The sequence below is a fragment of the Pleurodeles waltl genome, chromosome 12, assembly GCF_031143425.1.
Source record: "Pleurodeles waltl isolate 20211129_DDA chromosome 12, aPleWal1.hap1.20221129, whole genome shotgun sequence".
Taxonomy (NCBI): Eukaryota; Metazoa; Chordata; class Amphibia; order Caudata; family Salamandridae; genus Pleurodeles; species Pleurodeles waltl.
Window position 1 is genome coordinate 703,909,218 of NC_090451.1, and position 20,778 is coordinate 703,929,995.

Below are 20,778 nucleotides of genomic sequence, written 5' to 3' on the forward strand. Positions count from 1 at the left end.
TGGCCTGCAGCACTCATTGTGCCACCCACTAGAGTAGCAAACATTTTGTCAGGCCTGCCGTTGCAGCCTGTAGTGCAGTTTGAAACTGGCAATTCGACCTAGCAAATAAAATCCTCTTGCCAGGCTCAAACAGTTATTTTTAATACTTTGAAGTCACCCCCAAGGTAGTCCCCAACAACCCATGAGGCAGGGTGTGTTGTATTTGAAAGATAGGGCCTGTGTTTTTTTTCTATTTTACAAGTCCTGGTAGTGAAAAATTCTTAAATTTATTTGTCACTACTGAAAGACCTGTATCTCCCATTGGATAGCAATGAATTGGGCAGCCAATGATCACAGGTGCCCATGGTTATTCACGTGAAAGCATTTGAGTGACACTGGTGAAGTGGGGTGCCCTCTACTGGTTTATGATCACTAGTGCACAAGGTTATTCACATATACCTGTGGCTCAGAATGAACTGCTGATTCGAACATATTACATTTTGTGATTTCTTTTTTTAACAGGAGTTGAAAGTCCGTATGGAGGAGGACTGCCCTGCAGGGCAGCCACAGATCCCAGAGGTCAGCTATCACTTCGCCATGAGCGGAAAGTCGTTCTCCATCATTTCTGAGCACTTCCCGGACCTCCTTCCGAAGGTGACTGCAGCTCTGAGGGCAACAGATGGGGCTGGGGAAGCAATGTGCAATCCTTTGATAGTCATAACATTAGAATGTTTGTCTAAGGGAACTTCAGAGCACATTCAAATTGGGAAATGTCTCCTTATTTTTAATCACTTACACAAAGGAAACATGCCTATCGAAATATACAGTTTTCTTTCTTTTTTATGCGTTTAGGTATAAATCCTAGGGAACCTAGGTCACACCACATACTCTGTGCAATTCCTCCTAGATAAAAAAGAAGACATGGTGTTTGTGGTCAGAAGGGCTCTTTAATGTGTGAGGGAGCATATTACCATAATGTCGAGTGATAACAACTGGAGCAGTTTATTTTCAATTCTGTGAACAGAGTGTTTAATATTCTTCTGTCAAGTTAGGAGTATTTTTCGTCTGAAAAAAACGTTTTTTCTGCATTATTTTTTTTCACTGGATATCAGCTGTTTGAACACCTTTTATTTAATAATCGAATTGTTGTTATCCTGTCTATCGTTGCTTTGTTTTCACAAATTCAATGTGTGATCCTGGGCGAGGAAGTCTGTGCTGGGTGGTGTAACTTCTGTCCCAGGATTGCTCAATGTCGACAAGACATGACTATGAGGAACATAAAGGGCACTGCCCTGTCTGGACTCTGAACCCTCTGGTGTCCATGCCTAACAATTCCATAAGGCAGCCATGCTCTGTTCTAATAGCTTTTTACATGTTTTCCTTTATTTTGTAAATGTTTTTAATCATTAGTGAATGATCGAGGAGTTGCATTGAGTGCAATAAAGTAGAGCCTGAAACTGACGCTCAAGGCCTGAGACAGAAGTGCCTGTGGGTTAATGTCTGACCCAAAGGCAAACCAGGAAACCCACACAGCTGAGACACATTATTTGGCTGGTGAGTTACCCCGAGAAGCCTTGTTTGTTCTCTCATCTTTGTGCCTTTCTGATGACTTGAATACTTAGAGCTGTTGGCGCCACTTGATCCAAAGCCTTGCCCTTACCCTGACACGGAGAGTTTGGACAGTGCATTACTTTGCAGGAGTTCCTCTCAGGTTAGTTATGTGGAGAGTAGTTGAGCACTGTCTTCCAATGCACTTGAACTCTTCTCAAATACTGTCTCTTCTTGAGCACCGGTTGCATGTGAAGCAGGCCCCTCCCCACCCCAGGGCTAGATTGTGCCTCTGCCTTTTGAAACTCCATGTTCGATGGCATATGTTGCTGCAGATACACATGTTTGGCACAGTCCGCTGCCTGGTGTTGGGCTCGGAGTATTACAAGTTGTTTTTCTTCGAAGAAGTCTTTTTGGTCACGGGACCGAAGGACTCCTCCCTCTTTGGCTCCATTGCGCATGGGCGTCGACTCCATCTTAGATTGTTTTTTTCCGCTGTCGGGTTCGGACGTATTCCTTTTCGCTCCGTGTTTCGGTTCGGAAAGTTAGTCAGAATCTCGGAAGAAAGCGTCGGTATTGTTCCGTTCGGTATCGGGATAGTTAGGTACACCGATCATCGGAAGACTTTGGGGCAGTTTCGATCCCCCATCGGGGCCTGGTCGGCCCGACCGCGTGCGACATCGAAGCCGATGGAACGGACCCCGTTTTGTTTCTGCCCAAAATGTCACAGTAAGTATCCTTATACAGATCAGCACTTGGTCTGTAACTTGTGCTTGTCCCCCGAGCACAAGGAGGATACCTGTGAAGCCTGTCGAGCCTTCCGGTCCAGAAAAACACTCCGGGACCGAAGAGCCAGGCGTCACCAAATGGCGTCCACGTCGACAAAACAACGTTTCGACGACGAAGAGGAAACATTCTCGGTTCCGGAATCAGAATCCGGAGACTCCGACGTCGAACAACAGCAACAAACTGTGAGTAAGACGTCGAAAAGTAAATCCATCGACAAACCGAAAGCCCAGGGGACGCCACTGCCAACAGGCCATGGCTCGACCCATAAATCAGGCGACCCGTCGAAGGGGCCGAAAAAGGGCACGCCCATAGCGAAGACACCCGACTCCGGTCGAGGGACCGCCATGGAGCAACCTCGGAGCCGAGAAAGCGGCTCCGAGAGACAAAAACAAGATACCGGCACCGAAAAACATCGGCACCGAGAATCCATGCCGAAAGGAACAAAAATTCTGTCGGTGCCGAAACCGAAAAAAGATTCTCTCTCGGCGCCGAAAAATACCACACCTTCATCCTACTCAGAGGAACAAGGACTAAGTGGCCAAATGCACAAATTTGGACAAGAGCTCCAAAGTGTAGAATCGGACTACACACAAAAGAGACTGTGCATCCAGCAAGATACAGGGAAGATATCAACCCTTCCCCCAATCATGAGGAAAAGAAGGATCGGACTTCCAAAGGATGACACACAACCACAAGCCAAAGTGGTTAAAAAAGTCACGCCTCCGCCCTCTCCTCCACAGGCATCGCCGGCACAAACACCGCCACAAATGCACTCACCAGCGCAAACTACCATAAGTCATGACGATCAGGATCAAGACGCTTGGGACCTGTATGACACCCCAGTGCCGGACAATGATCCCGAGTCATACCCCACAAAGCCGTCACCGCCAGAGGACAGTACCTCATACTCGCAACTGGTGGCTAGGGCTGCAGACTTCCACAATGTCCAACTGCATTCCGATCCTATAGAGGATGATTTCTTATTTAACACCCTCTCGGCTACACATAGCCAATATCAATGTCTCCCAATGCTACCAGGGATGTTACGGCACGCAAAACAAATTTTTGAGGAGCCCGTAAAATCAAGAGCCATCACCCCAAGGGTGGATAAGAAATACAAACCACCACCCACAGACCCAGTGTTTATTACTTCGCAGTTACCACCCGACTCTGTGGTAGTAGGGGCAGCTCGCAAAAGAGCAAATTCACATACATCTGGCGACGCCCCACCTCCGGACAAAGAAAGCCGAAAATTTGACGCGGCAGGGAAAAGAGTGGCGTCACAGGCAGCCAACCAGTGGCGCATCGCAAATTCACAAGCGCTGCTGGCCAGATATGACCGCGCACACTGGGACGAGATGCAACTTCTCGTAGACCATCTTCCCCAGGAATACCAAAAAAGGGCGCAGCAAATAGTGGAAGAGGGACAAACGATCTCAAACAATCAAATCCGCTCTTCACTAGACGCAGCCGATACTGCAGCAAGAACAGTCAACACTGCTGTCACCATAAGGAGACACGCTTGGCTACGCACTTCAGGCTTCAAACCTGAAATCCAGCAGGCTGTCCTTAATATGCCCTTCAACGAGAAACAACTGTTTGGCTCGGAAGTGGATACAGCCATTGAAAAACTTAAAAAGGACACAGACACGGCCAAAGCCATGGGCGCACTCTACTCCCCGCAGAGCAGAGGCTCTTTCAGAAAAACTCCATTTAGAGGGGGGTTTCGTGGCCAACCCACAGACACCACCAGCCAACAATCAAGAACCACACCATATCAGGGTTCCTTCCAAAGGGGAGGTTTCAGGGGATATCGGGGGGGTCAATTCCCAAGGAGTAGGGGAAGATTCCAGACTCCAAAAACACCTCCACCTAAACAGTGACTTTCAAGTCACGCAACCCCTTCACTCAACACCAGTGGGGGGAAGACTAAGCCAATTCTACCAATCTTGGCAACAGATTACAACAGACAATTGGGTATTAGCAATAATCCAACATGGCTATTGCATAGAATTCCACAACTTCCCACCGAACATCCCCCCCAAAACACGCAAAATGTCACAACATCATTTAGAACTTTTAGGACTAGAAGTTCAAGCACTACTGCAAAAGGATGCAATAGAATTAGTACCAGTACAACAAAAAAACACAGGAGTTTACTCCCTGTACTTTCTAATTCCAAAAAGAGACGAAACATTGAGACCAATATTAGATCTCAGGACACTAAATACCTACATCATATCGGACCATTTTCACATGGTCACACTACAAGACATCATTCCACTGCTCAAACAGCAAGGTTACATGACCACATTAGACCTAAAGGATGCGTACTTTCATATACCAATACACCCTTCTCACAGAAAGTACCTACGGTTTGTATTCAAAGGAATACATTACCAATTCAAGGTGTTGCCATTCGGAATAACAACTGCACCAAGAGTGTTCACAAAATGTCTAGCAGTAGTAGCAGCACACATCAGGAGACAACAGATACATGTGTTCCCTTACCTAGACGACTGGCTAATCAAAACCAACACAGTAAAAAAATGCGCAAACGACACCACCTTTGTCATACAAACCCTTCACAAACTGGGGTTTTCCATCAACTACACAAAATCACACCTAGAACCGTGTCAAACACAACAATATCTAGGAGCAACCATCAACACATCAAAAGGAATTGCCACTCCAAGTCCACAAAGAGTGCAGGCATTCCACAAGCTAATAAGTGCTATGTTTCCAAACCAAAAGATACAAGCAAAATTTGCGCTAAAACTTCTAGGCATGATGTCATCATGCATAGCCATTGTCCCAAACGCAAGACTACACATGCGACCCTTACAACAGTGTCTAGCATCACAATGGTCACAGGCACAGGGTCAACTTCAAAATCTGGTGTTGGTAGACCGCCAAACATACCTCTCGCTTCTATGGTGGAACAGCAAAAATTTAAACAAAGGGCGGACATTTCAGGACCCAGTGCCTCAATACGTTATAACAACAGATGCTTCCATGACAGGGTGGGGAGCACACCTCAATCACCACAGCATTCAAGGACAATGGGATATACACGAAACAAAATTTCATATCAATTACCTAGAACTGTTGGCAGTATTTCTAGCGTTAAAAGCCTTCCAACCCATAATAACACACAAATACATTCTTGTCAAAACAGACAACATGACAACAATGTATTATCTAAACAAACAAGGAGGAACACACTCAACACAATTGTGCCTCCTAACACAAAAAATTTGGCAGTGGGCGATTCACAACAACATTCGCCTAATAGCACAATTTATTCCAGGAATACAAAACCAACTAGCAGACAACCTTTCGCGAGACCACCAACAAGTCCACGAATGGGAAATTCACCCCCAAGTTCTGAACAAGTACTTTCAAATTTGGGGAACACCCCAGATAGATTTGTTCGCAACAAGAGAAAACTCAAAATGCCAAAACTTCGCATCCAGGTACCCACACCGCGAATCACAAGGCAATGCTCTATGGATGAATTGGTCAGGGATATTTGCGTACGCTTTTCCCCCTCTCCCTCTCCTTCCATATCTAGTAAACAAGTTAAGTCAAAACCAACTCAAACTCATACTGATAGCACCCACATGGGCAAGACAACCTTGGTATACAACTCTACTAGACCTTTCACTAGTACCGCATGTCAAACTACCCAACAGGCCAGATCTGTTAACACAACACAAACAACAGATCAGACATCCAAACCCAGCATCATTGAATCTGGCAATTTGGCTCCTGAAATCCTAGAATTCGGACACTTGGACCTCACACAAGAATGCATGGAGGTCATAAAACAAGCTAGAAAACCTTCCACTAGACACTGCTATGCATCTAAGTGGAAAAGATTTGTTTACTACTGCCATGCCAATCAAATACAACCAGTACATGCCTCTACTAAAGACATAGTAGGATACTTACTACATTTGCAAAAAGCAAATCTCGCTTTTTCATCTATAAAAATACACCTCGCAGCTATATCTGCTTACCTACAAACTACTCATTCATCGTCTCTATTTAGAATACCAGTTATTAAAGCATTCATGGAAGGGCTAAAAAGAATTATACCACCAAGAACACCACCAGTTCCTTCATGGAATCTTAACATCGTCTTAACAAGACTCATGGGTCCCCCTTTCGAACCCATGCATTCCTGTGAAATGCAATATCTAACCTGGAAGGTCGCATTTCTCATTGCAATCACATCCCTCAGAAGAGTAAGTGAAATACAGGCATTTACCATACAAGAACCATTTATTCAAATACACAACAATAAAATAGTTCTAAGAACAAATCCAAAATTTCTGCCAAAAGTAATCTCACCATTCCATTTAAATCAAACAGTAGAATTGCCAGTGTTCTTCCCACAACCAAATTCTGTGGCTGAAAGGGCACTACATACATTAGACATCAAAAGAGCACTAATGTATTACATTGACAGAACAAAGCTAATCAGGAAAACAAAACAACTGTTCATAGCTTTTCAAAAACCACACATAGGAAATCCAATCTCTAAACAAGGCATTGCTAGATGGATAGTCAGATGCATTCAAACATGCTATCTTAAAGCCAAAAGAGAATTGCCTATTACACCAAAGGCACACTCAACCAGAAAGAAAGGTGCTACAATGGCCTTTCTAGGAAACATTCCTATGAGCGAAATATGTAAGGCTGCGACCTGGTCTACGCCTCATACGTTTACTAAACACTACTGTGTAGACGTACTAAATGCACAACAAGCTACAGTGGGCCAAGCTGTACTAAGAACATTATTCCAAACTACTTCAACTCCTACAGGCTAAACCACCACTTTTAGGGGAGGTAACTGCTTTATAGTCTATGCCAAACATGTGTATCTGCAGCAACATATGCCATCGAACTGAAAATGTCACTTACCCAGTGTACATCTGTTCGTGGCATTAGTCGCTGCAGATTCACATGTACCCTCCCACCTCCCCGGGAAGCCTGTAGCCGTTTAGAAGTAGATCATAAACCTTAAACATCTGAACATTTGTAAATAATTATTAGAAACTCTTATCATACATACATATTCACTCCATTGCATGGGCACTATTTATACCAAACAACTCCATCCTCACCCTCTGCGGGGAAAACAATCTAAGATGGAGTCGACGCCCATGCGCAATGGAGCCAAAGAGGGAGGAGTCCTTCGGTCCCGTGACCAAAAAGACTTCTTCGAAGAAAAACAACTTGTAATACTCCGAGCCCAACACCAGGCAGCGGACTGTGCCAAACATGTGAATCTGCAGCGACTAATGCCACGAACAGATGTACACTGGGTAAGTGACATTTTCATTACTGCGACAGAGGCTCTTCTGCCTTATTTCTACCCTCTGTTCTTGCTGAGGCTCCTACGATACCCAGCTGGATGGAGTGGTTTGTTTTTTAGGCGACCTGAGGCAATTGCCAACCCAAACCATCTCCTCTAAAGGGTAAAGGCCACCCTCCATGTTCAGACCATTGGTCGTGTACATCAATCATGTATTCAGTACTGAGATCAACGTGAGCTTTGAGACACAATTGAGGAACCCTTCAAGATCGATGAGCAGGTTGACATTACGATATTCATAACCAAGGACCGCACCCCTGGTGTAGTCATCCTAACACCTTCCTTCAGCCTTTCCAGCGAACATCCAGGGGCCTCGAGGCAAGACAGCTAAGTTATCCGTCTATAATGGCTGTCGGACCCCTGTAGCTGATTTCCTACCTACTTTCTTTTGCACTCCCTACATGCAAAGTCAATATTGTAATAGTCCATTCTGTATCTATAGGTTTTGACTTCACCTGTGAGTCTGAATTGATTGACCCTGAATCCGTATGTTCTCCATGTGGAGGTCTTCGTAGACTTATCGAGTCCTCCTATAGGAATTTGTAGCTTGGTCCTAAGCATGATTTCCTCCCTCCCCAGACTCCTGAAGCCCATTTTTGGGAATAGTAGACATAATTCCAGAGTATGAAAATTGAGAAGACTTTGTAGACTTCTTAGTTTTCATTCCTGTATCTATCGCAACAGGCCAGTGCGATTGTCAAAATGCGCAGGACTAGTGACTGCAGAGGTAGAATAGGAAAAATTGATGTAGCGACACAAGAGTCAAACCAATATTACCTTTCCACAAAAACTCTTCAAAGGGGAGTGACCTGCACTGAACCACTGGGGTGTGGTGGTGTCTTTGCAGTGTCCTGGTTGCCTTGAAGTGCCAGCATATCACATTTGTTACTTGGTTTGTCTTAGGAATAAGTTATAAATGTCAGAGTGGTACTTTTGAGTAAAGGGAGACTACGTCGCAACAAAAAAGGGAATACCATTCCTTCCTAGCGTTGCTCTGACCTGCAACAGTGCTGCCAAGAGTAAATCTGATCTAAAGTCTAGCGCTTAACAGAGGAATAGCAAATAAGACCACACTTTATTATCTGTTCATGGTCAACATGTTTATGTTTCTTTTTAAATCACCAAATAAACAGTTTATAAACACCACAAACACACAAGGCTGTTGTTATCAAACATCGCCTCTTCTCTTTTGGAAAATGTAGCGCACACACATCCCCATCCCACACACTTTTACTTGCCCTTTTCTGCTTTTCTTAACAGTTGCTGCTTTGTGGGACAGTGTACGCTCGAATGGCTCCTGATCAGAAGACTCAGCTGGTGGAGATGCTCCAGAAAGTTGAGTAAGTAGGGTATTTATCAGCTCTAATTCACACATTCTTTTGCTGGCCAAGGGAGAGAACTCTAAAGTTGCACACCTGTTCTCTAGATGAATGGCTGTGGGGAAGAATCCTCTACCAGTCGCATAGATTAGCAGGTGCCCCTAAAAATGTATAAGGTTTGCAAATTATTATTATGTTTTCTTTTAATTTAGCTTTCCACTTTAAATACAGAGCGAAGACTTATTCAGTGCATTTGTTTGACTTATCATGCCTGAAGCCAGGGGTGCACATGCTATGCTCCTGCCGTCCCAGTTGAAGTAGGAGGGCATGAGCGTGCTGTCAAGAACTGACATGGTGTTGACTAGGCTGAACCTCCTCAGGGTCATTAATTGCCTGGGCAAGGCAGTGGATTTTGATGGGCCCCAGTCTGTCCTGTCCTTAGACACAGTGAATGTGTTTGAGTGGGAACGCGTCCTCATTGTACGGCAACAGTTTGGATTATGGCTGAAGTAAAATACCCATGGAGAGCTTCTCTGAACGTTGCCTACCACTAGAGTAGGTGTGAACTGAGTGCTCTGTCCGGTCCTTTGGCTTTGGTTAGAGCAGAGGGTACTACACCGTGGTGCCAGTCCCTGCTTTTTTTGCCTAATGTCTCTCATTCTTGCGGTCTTGGTTTGGGAATTACTTTTTGATTTAGGAATTCTGGTGGAAATCAGTGACTTAAACGGTCACTCCCTCTCTGCAGACGCCATCATGCCTTGTATCGCTGACCCATGGGAATCTATTTGTAGATTAATGCCATTTTTTCATAAACATGTCATCTGGTGGAGGTATTGCATTATTTGAGACCAACCTGCCCTCTTCCTGATTTGTCCCTATACTTTAGGGCCACTCTGAAGCTTTTACATCAATTTGGGGTTAATGTCTTTTGACAATGGGTATGACTGGGACTCATTTGCAATTGTTTTGGGTGAAACCTGGCAATGGTGTTATGCGGGCTTCAGAACGATATGCAGCGCTTGAGCTGTATCTCCATCTCCTTGAAAGAACAGACCTCACTTTACAATTAATTGGCATCTCCACAAGTGTGCATATCTTACAGAACACTCGATACTGTATTTCAGAGCCTTCTTCAGGAAGATGGAGAGGGAGCCAGGGAATTTGCTGTATAACAGTGAAATTTCTCTGTCTAGATACAAGTCTGTCTGTTGAGAGGCTGTCAGCAGTACCGCTGGGCTTATCATTTTATAGTGATCGGTGACTGGGTGTTTTCCTCTACTGAGAGCCCTTCCTGTAGATTAGCTTAACTGGCAGTGGGCCAGTAATGTATATATGTTTCTCACATGGTGGTAGGGAGGGGGCAGTTCACTTCCCTAAGCAGCCTATTCTTGAATAAAATTTGAAAAGTGGCAACCAGGAAGATTTCTGTGGTTTGGGGCAGCTGACGGGTGACCTTTCTGTGCATGTGGAGAGCATGGTCCGGGCTGGCAGGCATGCAGGGTTAGAGGCTTTGGGACCTGATGAGGATTTCCACCATGGGGGATATTTCTGGTGAAGTGACCAAGTCCTTTCACACTCCTCACTTGAAGTATGAACCTTCATTTCAATGAGCTTGCCTTTATATCAACAAGTGAAACGTGCTGTGGTTCTCCATTGCTTAGGCTAGGGAAGTACTGGGTTAAAATTCGGAGTGATCTCTTGGAAACTGGTATGTCCGCTGTCTACAAGATACTCTTTGATAATATATTTGACAACCTTTACGAAATGGGAAGTGAATTTGAGGGCCATGAAAAAGTTGATTGGGGAGGCAGACCTGATGCATCTGCTGAACTTGGCCTGAGACTAGTCTGTATATAATTCAACTTAGTCCTGCATTACAGTATGATCAGGATTTGTAGTATGGCTCTAACAGCTGACAGTGCATCCCAGAAATGTTTCTGAGCATAGCCAATAATGTTGACTTGCCATGAAAGGGACTAACTCTGTGCATTTTGTGTCTGATATTGATACAGATTGATATTACTCAGGAATGGGAGAGCTCTGCATGCTCACCTAGGGCGCAGTGTTGTGAGGGCATGGTTTATTGCACAGCATTAGTGAATGTTATTTATGAAAGTCTGGGAAGCCCTCAAACGTTTACAAAGATCTGGGGACCGTGCAGAGGAATGTTAGCCTGTAGTAGGGTGATATGGCGTCTGTGGGACCACTATGATGGATGGTAATACATTGTCACATTATAAACACATTTTTATCTTATTGATGCAGTTTGCACTGCTGGGATTCCCAGCTCTGCTTGGAAGATTATTTTTCCGCTCCCATAAATGCTCACCCACATGCCCAATTGTATGTTAATTATTATTATAATAATAGTTACATCTATTATTAAATAAAAAAGTTAAGTCGGTGGCAGTATCTCCTGCACTGAAGGACAATAACTGTGCAGCTGAATTCTCACAGGAGACTGTTTTTTTCCTTCCAATCATTAAATATATTGTTAGGACTGCATAGGTTGCTTCGATCTAATCTGTTAAAAAGTGGGATGTTCCTTCCTATGCTAGTAGTCATCAAGTATGCATGGTCCTAGCCCACCAATGTGCCTGATTCTACTGCCACTTGGCAGTAATATATTTCCAATTCCACAAGCAGCCTGCATGATTTTGACATGACTTGCCATGCCTCTGCTGTGGAAACAACCACTGAGTTTGGTGCGACCTGAATGTCCTGTTCTTGTAAACATCTTATTTTTAGTTTTTTTTGGGTGTGTTGAATGCATGTGTGAACGCTTGAGGGTGAAGGAGAGAGGGGGCAATGTTTTTTTCCCCCAGTTGGTGTTCCTGTTGTTGTACGTAACCTGATAAATGTTTGGAGATGAAAACTAGTCTTTCAAATTGCACATCCCTGTGTGATTAACACTCCTGAAGATTTATACCTTCTTCTTGTTACCTTACAGCTATTACGTGGGGATGTGCGGGGATGGTGCCAATGACTGTGGGGTGAGTAACCTTTCTTTCTGGTCTCTTGTGTAAAAGGAAGTCTCTGTTGTCATTCCTGGCACCCCTTTCATGACACATGGGTTGTTCCCAACAGACACCTGTGCACACTTAGTGCAGCAAACAAATCTAAGAATAGATTTCAGAGGAACTGTTATGCCAGGTTGTTCCCTCACTTTGCTATTTCTTCACCTCTGCATGTGTCTATTTTCAGTTTCTTCTTTCCTCTCCACTAATTGATTCCAAGTTGTGTTTGTATATCATCCCTTGGCTTCATAGTCACTGAATGCTTCTCTTCTTCTGCAGGCCTTGAAGCGAGCCAATGCTGGTATTTCACTCTCAGAGCTGGAAGCATCTGTAGCATCGCCTTTCACCTCCAGAACCCCAAACATCTCCTGTGTGCCAGACCTTATTAGGTAAGAGGTCCACTTTGTTCCACTCGTGTGCAGTAAAAAAATTACCCAACAGATGGAGAAGCTGAAGAGTGTATTGTTTGCACTGTATTTAAAACAACTTCGGGGTGTTCCAGCCTTAATATTTTAGAATATATACATGTTTACAAATCTTAAAGGTACAAGTGCTAAAGAGTTTCCGTTGGAAGTCTGTAACTTCTCTTTTCTATTTGTACGACTTAACAGGATTCTGTCCTTTTTAGGGTCGAGCCTGCGTCGCTTGCGCATGGCGCTTTAGGAGTTAGAAAAGGGCTCGGAGCCGCGTCCACGTCACGTCAGTGTCTTTCATTGGTTCGTCAGCTTGCCTGTCGATATCTTCTTGCTTTCATTAGTGGAAGGCACGCATACATCATGCCTTTTCCGGTGGTTAGCCCTCCTCGAGCGCAGCAACCAAGTACTGAAAACGCTCGGTTTGTGGACTACTTTTTCTCTATTTTCACAGCGTGATCTTGCTTGGCAGAAGTCAAGTGCTTTGCATAATATCGACCCTGGTACATAGTTAATTGCACTTTTGCCGGTTACGTCGATAATTGCACTTTTGCTGATAGGTTTAATTACGAGTAAACTGTAGCAGCGCAATCGCGCAATTTTTTTCTTTCAATCTGGCATGAAAAATCCGGTTGGGAGTTCACAACTGGTAATAGCTGTAACTCGGACAAATGCGAGACCCTAGTGGATTGCAAATGCTTGTTTCCTTTTTGTCAGCCGCTGTCAACTTTAAGGACCTGAGAACGACGGCATGTTACACTGTTGTGTGGAGCCAAATCAGACCTCAAGTAGTACTTATGAGGGCCTCCCTTGCACTACCTTTCCTCATGGCTCTCCCTTAATCAATCCTGACCTATTCGGTGTCTTTGATCATTGAACCAGCACATCTACATTAACAGCTCCCATACTTCTACACCCTCAAAGCCGGTACCTCCAGATTCTGAGGAACTGGGTCAGATTTGCAGGTTTTTCTAACCAGATCATCTATCGGTAACTCAATTCTTAATCGGTCAAGCAAATCCAAAATATCTTGGAGTAGCCAACATCGCTCCCTTGAGATGCTCTGCCCCAGTTCTCTAGCACTGATTCTTTTGTGGTTTCACATGCTTAAAGTATTCATCATCAGGTTGAGTATTTAAAACAGCAGTGTTGTTATTACTGTAATTTATGATAGTAACCTCTACCCCCTTCCACCTTTTGCATGAACTGCTTGCTAAACGTGTTTTGTATTTTTGACAAGCGTTGCAGGTTGGATTCCTTTCCATTGTTGTCCACCTAGCTGGAATAAATATATCATTTTTAAAATAATTAGTTGGTGTCATTCAATATTGTGGACTTATGACCTGTGCCACATGTTACTAATGTATTTACACATGAGGGTATACTAGGGAGCAATGTTGTGAGAGTGCCAGACAGTAAAAAGGTTTTTATTGCTCACATGGTTTGTCTGCCATTGGAGTAAGTCATCATCCTGGGCTTTGGCTGTAAATCCAGCCCAGGGTGTCAGGCAAGGAGGTGGGTAGTAAAAGTTAATCTGTGGAATTGACCTGTGTTCTGTCTTCCTTCTATTTCAGAGAGGGGCGGGCAGCCCTGGTCACCTCTTTTTGTGTATTTAAGTTCATGGCGCTCTACAGCATCATCCAGTATCTCAGTGTTCTCCACCTCTATTCCGTAAGTACAGCTCTATCTTCAAAGCTCATATATGCTCATGGAGTGCTTGCTTTGGGATGTCTGTCACAGGAATACCCGTTTATCTGAAACCAGGAATTAGTTGGGGGTCACCTAGGGGGTTCATAATTAGATAGAGCTGGCATCACAGCCTTTTCTTCAACTTATGCACTGGACTGAATGTGATTCTGGTTGGTTCTTGTACAGCTCCTCTGTATACTGGAATGGTGTACATAATTCATGAAGCTATTCTCATTTCTACATTCTCAAAGAAGAAGGCCTTGAACCATGTTGTGATTTTGTATATATGACAACTGCTCGATTATCATCCTAAACCCATATTGAAAGTGTGCTTGGACTCAAAGCAAAGTAATGCCATTCATATAGTAGAAGTGCTTTATGCTAATAATTATTGAAAAAAGTATTGAGCATTGTGGCATTGTTTCTGCTTCATGTAATGCTGTACTGTACCATCTGATTGTTGTGCACACCTGCATGGAGCTTTGTGAGGAGGTTTGTACTGTTCACAAAGCTGTGGTCACTATTCATTCAAAAGTGCTGCATAGAGCACTGTTGTTGTAGTGTCCATGCAACTATACTCACTATGTGTTGTGAAGAGATGCCACAAGCACTTTGTGTTGTTGTACTATTTACAAAGCTCCACTATGTCTGGAAATGTAGTGGGTGCTATAGTTTGTATACCCGCTGACCCTTCTGAAAGATTCCTTGAACATCATGGGGCTTTGTGCACTTAACATGAAGCTGTGCTAGCTGATCGGTTTGACAAACTACACTGAACATTCTGAGATTTGTTTCTGCTATTTGTTTATCTATACCAGCTGAACCTTCTGGAGAGATGTGTTGGGCATTGTTTGAATGAGTGTGGTATTCACAGTTGCATGTCATAATTTAGTGCACTATTCATATTGGTTTACTTGTGAATGCTTCACTGAGCACTGTGATTATATTGTCTGAGAAGGAACAGCCTCTCTACGCTCTGGAAGCATGTGGGGAGGGCTGTGGTACTGTTTGAAACAGTGAAAGCCTTCCCCTGCCTGCTGGGATTTTACATTGGCAGGAGGTTGTCTCTTTCTCTGTGTTTGGTCAGCACATTCCGAAGGTGTGATGGAAGTACAAATGCATTGAATGCTGAGAAGCCACTACATTATTGTGAGCAACAGGAACTCCCTTCAGGCAGAAAGATTTAAGTAGCGATACTCAGCTGTTTGAAAGGAACTTTGTGTAGCAGGGGAAATGTAAGGAGCTGTGATAGACCGTTGAGAGCCTCATGAAGAAATCCAGTCAGGAAAGGTAGTTTGAGGCCATTAGAGATGTTGACGGATCATTGGGAACATGGAGAGGGCAGCAACAACATTGTATATTAAGGAATATTTTTTGGGAGATTCATTCTGGTATGCCCTCTGGAGGCAGCACCTGCTGAGGTTCCTGCAGGACTCTTTGGAGTCGGGACCTGTTTGGACGGCACTGTCGAATCGTCTAAAAGCATGAGTAGCTTTTATTCTTGGGAGCCAAGAATGGAACTTGAATGACCATGAAGGGACATTATGAGCAAGGGGCTGAAAACAAACAGTCTGCAATGTCTTTTGGGATCAGTTCAGAAACGTGACCAGTTAAGAAGGCATACATTTGTAGTTTCGGTGGTGCTGATGGAGTATCCGAAGTTAGCTAGAGGACTGAGAACTGACTTTTATTTTGCAGATTCCAGGCAACCTTGGAGATGTGCAGTACCTCTTCATCGACGTGGTGATTATCCTGTCTTTGGCCTTCACAAGTAAGTGTAACTTGTTAAATTAGGCTTTGCAAGCCAGGCTTGTGGAAAGATTGACTAATGGAGTACATTTGTAACTGAATACATTAGCATATAGAACAAGCTAATGGAGGTTGCTAATTATAACCTTTGGGAGCTACTGCTTTGGTACCCAGTGCACCTCCATCTTGATTTGTTCGCTATTGCTGGGTAATATTTAAAGGATGAAAAAATCCGCAGAAGGAACCGTATCCACTAGAGGAAAAATGATGTATCTTTGATAACATTGGTTCGGATGGCTACCGTGTTAAATGTGGTGATGCTTTATTGCCTGTTCACTGGCTCTCTGTGGGTCTTCTGACACTACTGGGCAGGAAATATCAAGGAGCTGAAAGGATCAGATTGGGTACACCATTTGTGTACTTGGGTGTTGCCACTTCTTGCAGGACCTTGTACACAAGCTGCCCTTTTAAGCATGTTGATAGTGCGTACGAATTGGTTGGGCTTTCAGCATGCATGCAGAGGGAAAACCGTATTCATCAGAACCAGCATTACTGCAGGCAGGCATCTTCTTTGAACATACTCTTGTGGTTGTTTTTATAAAGCAATCGTCTTTGAGTGGCAATAATAGTTTTTTATGTTTTTTGGGGGGGGGACCTAGGACCTCAGTTTTATTATTTCTTTACACTAAAATTACCAGGTTTCATTAATTAAACTAATTGTACTCAGTATGATGTTGTGAACTAAGAAAAACTGAGCTGCCAAAAGATTTAAAATGGTGACTCATTTGACAATAAGTCACGTAGGGAAACGTTAACACATTTACCCTTTTCTCTGTAGTGAGTTTGAATCGATCGTGGAATGAGCTGGTTCCCCAGCGGCCACCCACAAGCCTGGTTTCTGCCCAGCTTCTCCTGTCTGTCGTCACGCAGATCCTGCTGTCTCTCACCTTCCAGTTGACAGCCTTCTTACTGGTCCAAGGACAGCCTTGGTACAGGAGATGGACTCCAGAGGCAAAGTGAGTGGTTGTGATTCTTAGCGCATAGGGTGAAAGAGAGGCCTGTGGAAGCTTGGTTGGTCTCTTCACCAAGTTTGAGATGTCCACGAGATCCAAATTATGACCTGATGCTCTAGTCACTAAATGATGGGGGTTGCTTTTTTAACAATTTTTCTTAGGCATAATTCACACTCAGATACCTAAATCGTGGCAAGTTGATGGCTTTTTGCCCTACTTTTATACCTACTCTCCACAGCACTAATCCTTCCACTTTACAACCATTGCCCCATTGTAGCAGAAACACTTTCGGTGCAACAATACAAAGAATAGCCCTTTTAAATATACTTCTGCAAGGAATGTGGTAAGGAGCATACTAAGACAGCGCATACCCTATTCACATCCGTATTTCTGTACATGTGCAATGAACTATAGGAGGGTGTAAGGGGTGCAATTTTAATTAAGTGCCTTAATTATTTAATATATTTTAACCAACTTCTGGACCAACCAAGCACCTTATCCACAGGGTAGTTATAGTTAGGTCTTTTTGGTTTGCTTATTACATTCATGAATAAAGTGTCACCCACCTCAGCGCCTTCCTGGCAAGTTTCAGGGTGATCTGTCGAACGTGGGGTGATGGGGTGGGGATCGGAATCACGAAACAAGTTTTCCCCATTTATTTTTCCAAAGGGAAATTGAACAGTGATACCACAAACTCCTCAATAGAATTGCACCGCATTTGCAGAAAGCTAGATGTTGGTCCAGGAAGTGTCCTTTTGAGGTCTAGCATGCAAGGTGTCTGGCCTGTGGTAACCTATCTGCTGGCTTTTAACCACACCCACCACATGCCCATCACTATCACTCGTTCTTGTGCTTGTCTTAAAAAAATCCTCTGATGTGATTGGTAAATGCTTTATGTTTTTCCCTCCTTGGGGCAGGTTTGTTACCTCCTTGGCCATCAACCCTGTTACATGGATGATTGCACTTTTGCTGATATGTTTGTCTGCGAGCAAACTTCTTTTTTCTTTTGTGTCTCTCCTTCGCGCTCATGCGCATGGCGGCCGTGGTGCTTTGAATCAGCTCACTTACGTCAACTGTTATACTTTTCAATTTATATGTCAAGAAAAGTCCAGTTAGGAATTTGCAGCACTAGTAGCTCTAGCTCGAGCAAACGCGAGACCCATTGCATTGCAAATGCTTGTTGTGATTTGGTGTAATTGTGTTCAGTAGTTTTAGAGAATTAAAGGTTGAAAATACATAGATATTTCATGCCACGGAGCGGAACAGTGGAGACAAGATATCTTAAAATAAGATCTGATTATCTACCCCAGCATCAGCACAAATGTTGGGCAGATATTTTAGGACTCTGGCCTCAGTCCCTTGTCCTAAAAAAAATATGTTTAAGGTTGGCAGGGTAAGTATACCCTGCCCCTATAGCCTCTATTGTGGGTGGGTCAGAGGGCATGGTGCAATTATTTTTATACGGGTGGGGAGGGGGGCATGAGCCCCTCACACCGAGCTCCCCTCAGGCACCTGCAGCCCATCCCTTGATGCCAACAGTAAATAAAAGGAGAGGGAGTGTGTGCAGCGCCCCATCCAAGCCTCTCTCAGGCTCCGGGGACACCATCTCCGGGGGCTGCTATTTTAAAAGGTGACCTGACCACCCCCCCCCCCCCGCAATCTCTCCGGCACCTGGAAAAGCCATAGGAGCCAATGTTATAATTATGTTTCTTGGTGTGCAGCCGCGCAGCATCTGTGTGCATTCTTTTCTGAGCGGTGTGTGCAAATGAAACTCACCAGGAATCACAGTGCGACTAAACATGCAACTTTTAAGGCAGATTGGGAGGCAACCTTTCTGTTTTATTTTTATAGGAATGGACTGGAAGGCAAATATTCGACTATTAGCCTTGATAAAAAACAATATATTTTAGAGAAAAGTCTAGATCAGGGTGGTAGAGCTTCTGAACTAATCTAATATTTCTCAGTCTGCCAGCAACCCCTGAGGAATTCTTGCTGAGGCAAACAAATTCCTTTACATACATAGGTATTTATTTGTTTAGTGCAGGATTCTGTTCATGTCCATGGTAGAATTTGTTAGTGGCTCAGAATTTATCATGCTAATATAGGAAATGAAGCCCTGTCATATCAAGAAAAAGTTATCCATCAGATGTTCTTTTACAGGAGTTGTAAAAGATGTCTAGCGTACTATGCCAGAAAAAAGTCCATCAAAAGTCACATGGCAGGATGTACATCCACCAGGGTTACCATGTCACAGGATGTCATCCGGAGTTTCTTTGCACTTTAAAGTTTTTGTGCCCAAAGAATAGTGCAGTGAAAACAATAAGCGGTCAACAGTTTTGTGTAAATATCTAATAAAGACACATAATAAACGTATAAATATCTAAATAATATAAATATGCCAATCGTAGCTAACATGGTTTATAGTTGGGTTATCAACTCTGCATATATTAATTTCATTAATCATTTATAATCTCACCATTTCGTCAGCAGGGTGTGGCATACCGAGATCTTTTTTGTCTGTTAGTTTGAAATTTTAAGAATTATACTAATCTTATTAGATTTGTTGCTGTCACTTACCTATTTAAGGGAGGCTTTTTTCCATCTGTTTATAAACAGTGCTGCCCTTTGGCGCTAAAATTAGAACTCGGACTCCATTATTTTTAGTTGTACTGGATAAATGATTTACATTTTGTGGTAGGTCAGGAATCTAGGAGCTGCACCTTCTAGGTACTTGTGACAATTCAACATACCATGCGTAGCCCTGCCTCCTATCAACTTATTTGAGAGTTTATTCAAGTTTGCATGCTCAGCATATTGGGTATACCAACAGGGGTTTTGCTTTCTTCCCTGGTGGGTCTTGTGGATTTAAACTTCACTTGATAAGTTCATCTAACATATTGGAGAGCCTTGGCTCTGCTCGGCACGGGGTTGAGATTGAGTGGTTGGTTTGGGGCTCAAGGGATGCGGAAATGGCTGCGTACTGTTGACAGGGGCTTTGTATTAACTGTGTGGTGCATCTTTCTTGACTGCCCCACTCCAGCGTGTGCAATCAGATGGTGAACAGCACGCACAGCACTAGCCGCTTGGACGAGAATGAGACTTCTTACCACCACGACAGCGAATTGATGGTGGAGGAGGAGAAGCACAACATCATCAGTATAGAGAACACCACCCTCTTCTATGTGTCGTCCTTCCAGTACCTGATTGTGGCTCTGGTCTTCACCAAGGGCAAGCCCTTCAGACAGCCCACCCACACCAACTGTAAGTGGAGCCCTGGCTTTACCCTCTCAGTATGTATGGTCTCAACACGTGTCTCTGCATGGTGATACGGACTGGATGCGCAACACGCACTTTGCTGATGTTAGACTTGCCACACCCTGTTGTCTTCAGAAAATCTTAGTTGAAATTTCCTTTTACTGTTCTGTTCTTCCAGATCCCTTTGTGGCTTCGGTCGGCATCATCAGTGGCTTCTTGATGCTTGTAATGATGTATCCCATCCCGGTCATCGAAGAGCACTTCGAGGTAAGGGTGACAGTCTGTAACATTGTCAGATAGAAGAACTGCTTTATACCTTGAAACGCTCTACATTCACAGTGCCGACCAGCTCTGTAACCTGGGTCAATGGGGCCATCTGTGCATCATGGTCCAGGGCATGACTGTGGCATTGCATGGCTTCAAGTGTTAGGTGGTCCCTAATAATGCTAAGAGGCAAAGCCGAAAACCTCTGCAATTGTATCTACGTATGCGCCCTAGAGACAGTTACGATTATCCCTTTGCCTTCTGCCAAAAAAAACACTACATTTCAGCAGAAGCAAAACACCTATTCCCACTATGGTACACAGTTGCTCTAGTTTGTCTGAAGCGACAAGGTTCAGATTG

At 43.8% G+C, this 20,778-nt stretch overlaps 1 protein-coding gene across 1 annotated transcript in view; it reads left to right on the forward strand.

Annotated features, from left to right (window-relative positions):
* The window catches only part of LOC138266905 (polyamine-transporting ATPase 13A3-like), a 228,487-nt gene that overhangs the window by 191,118 nt on the left and 16,591 nt on the right, over positions 1–20,778 (forward strand). The window contains exons 22-30 of the mRNA XM_069215643.1: positions 502–633; positions 8,960–9,039; positions 11,969–12,011; positions 12,315–12,424; positions 14,023–14,119; positions 15,836–15,908; positions 16,725–16,902; positions 19,940–20,160; positions 20,333–20,421. Of these exons, the coding sequence (XP_069071744.1) occupies positions 502–633; positions 8,960–9,039; positions 11,969–12,011; positions 12,315–12,424; positions 14,023–14,119; positions 15,836–15,908; positions 16,725–16,902; positions 19,940–20,160; positions 20,333–20,421 (1,023 nt within the window). The remainder of the gene's footprint in view (positions 1–501; positions 634–8,959; positions 9,040–11,968; positions 12,012–12,314; positions 12,425–14,022; positions 14,120–15,835; positions 15,909–16,724; positions 16,903–19,939; positions 20,161–20,332; positions 20,422–20,778) is intronic.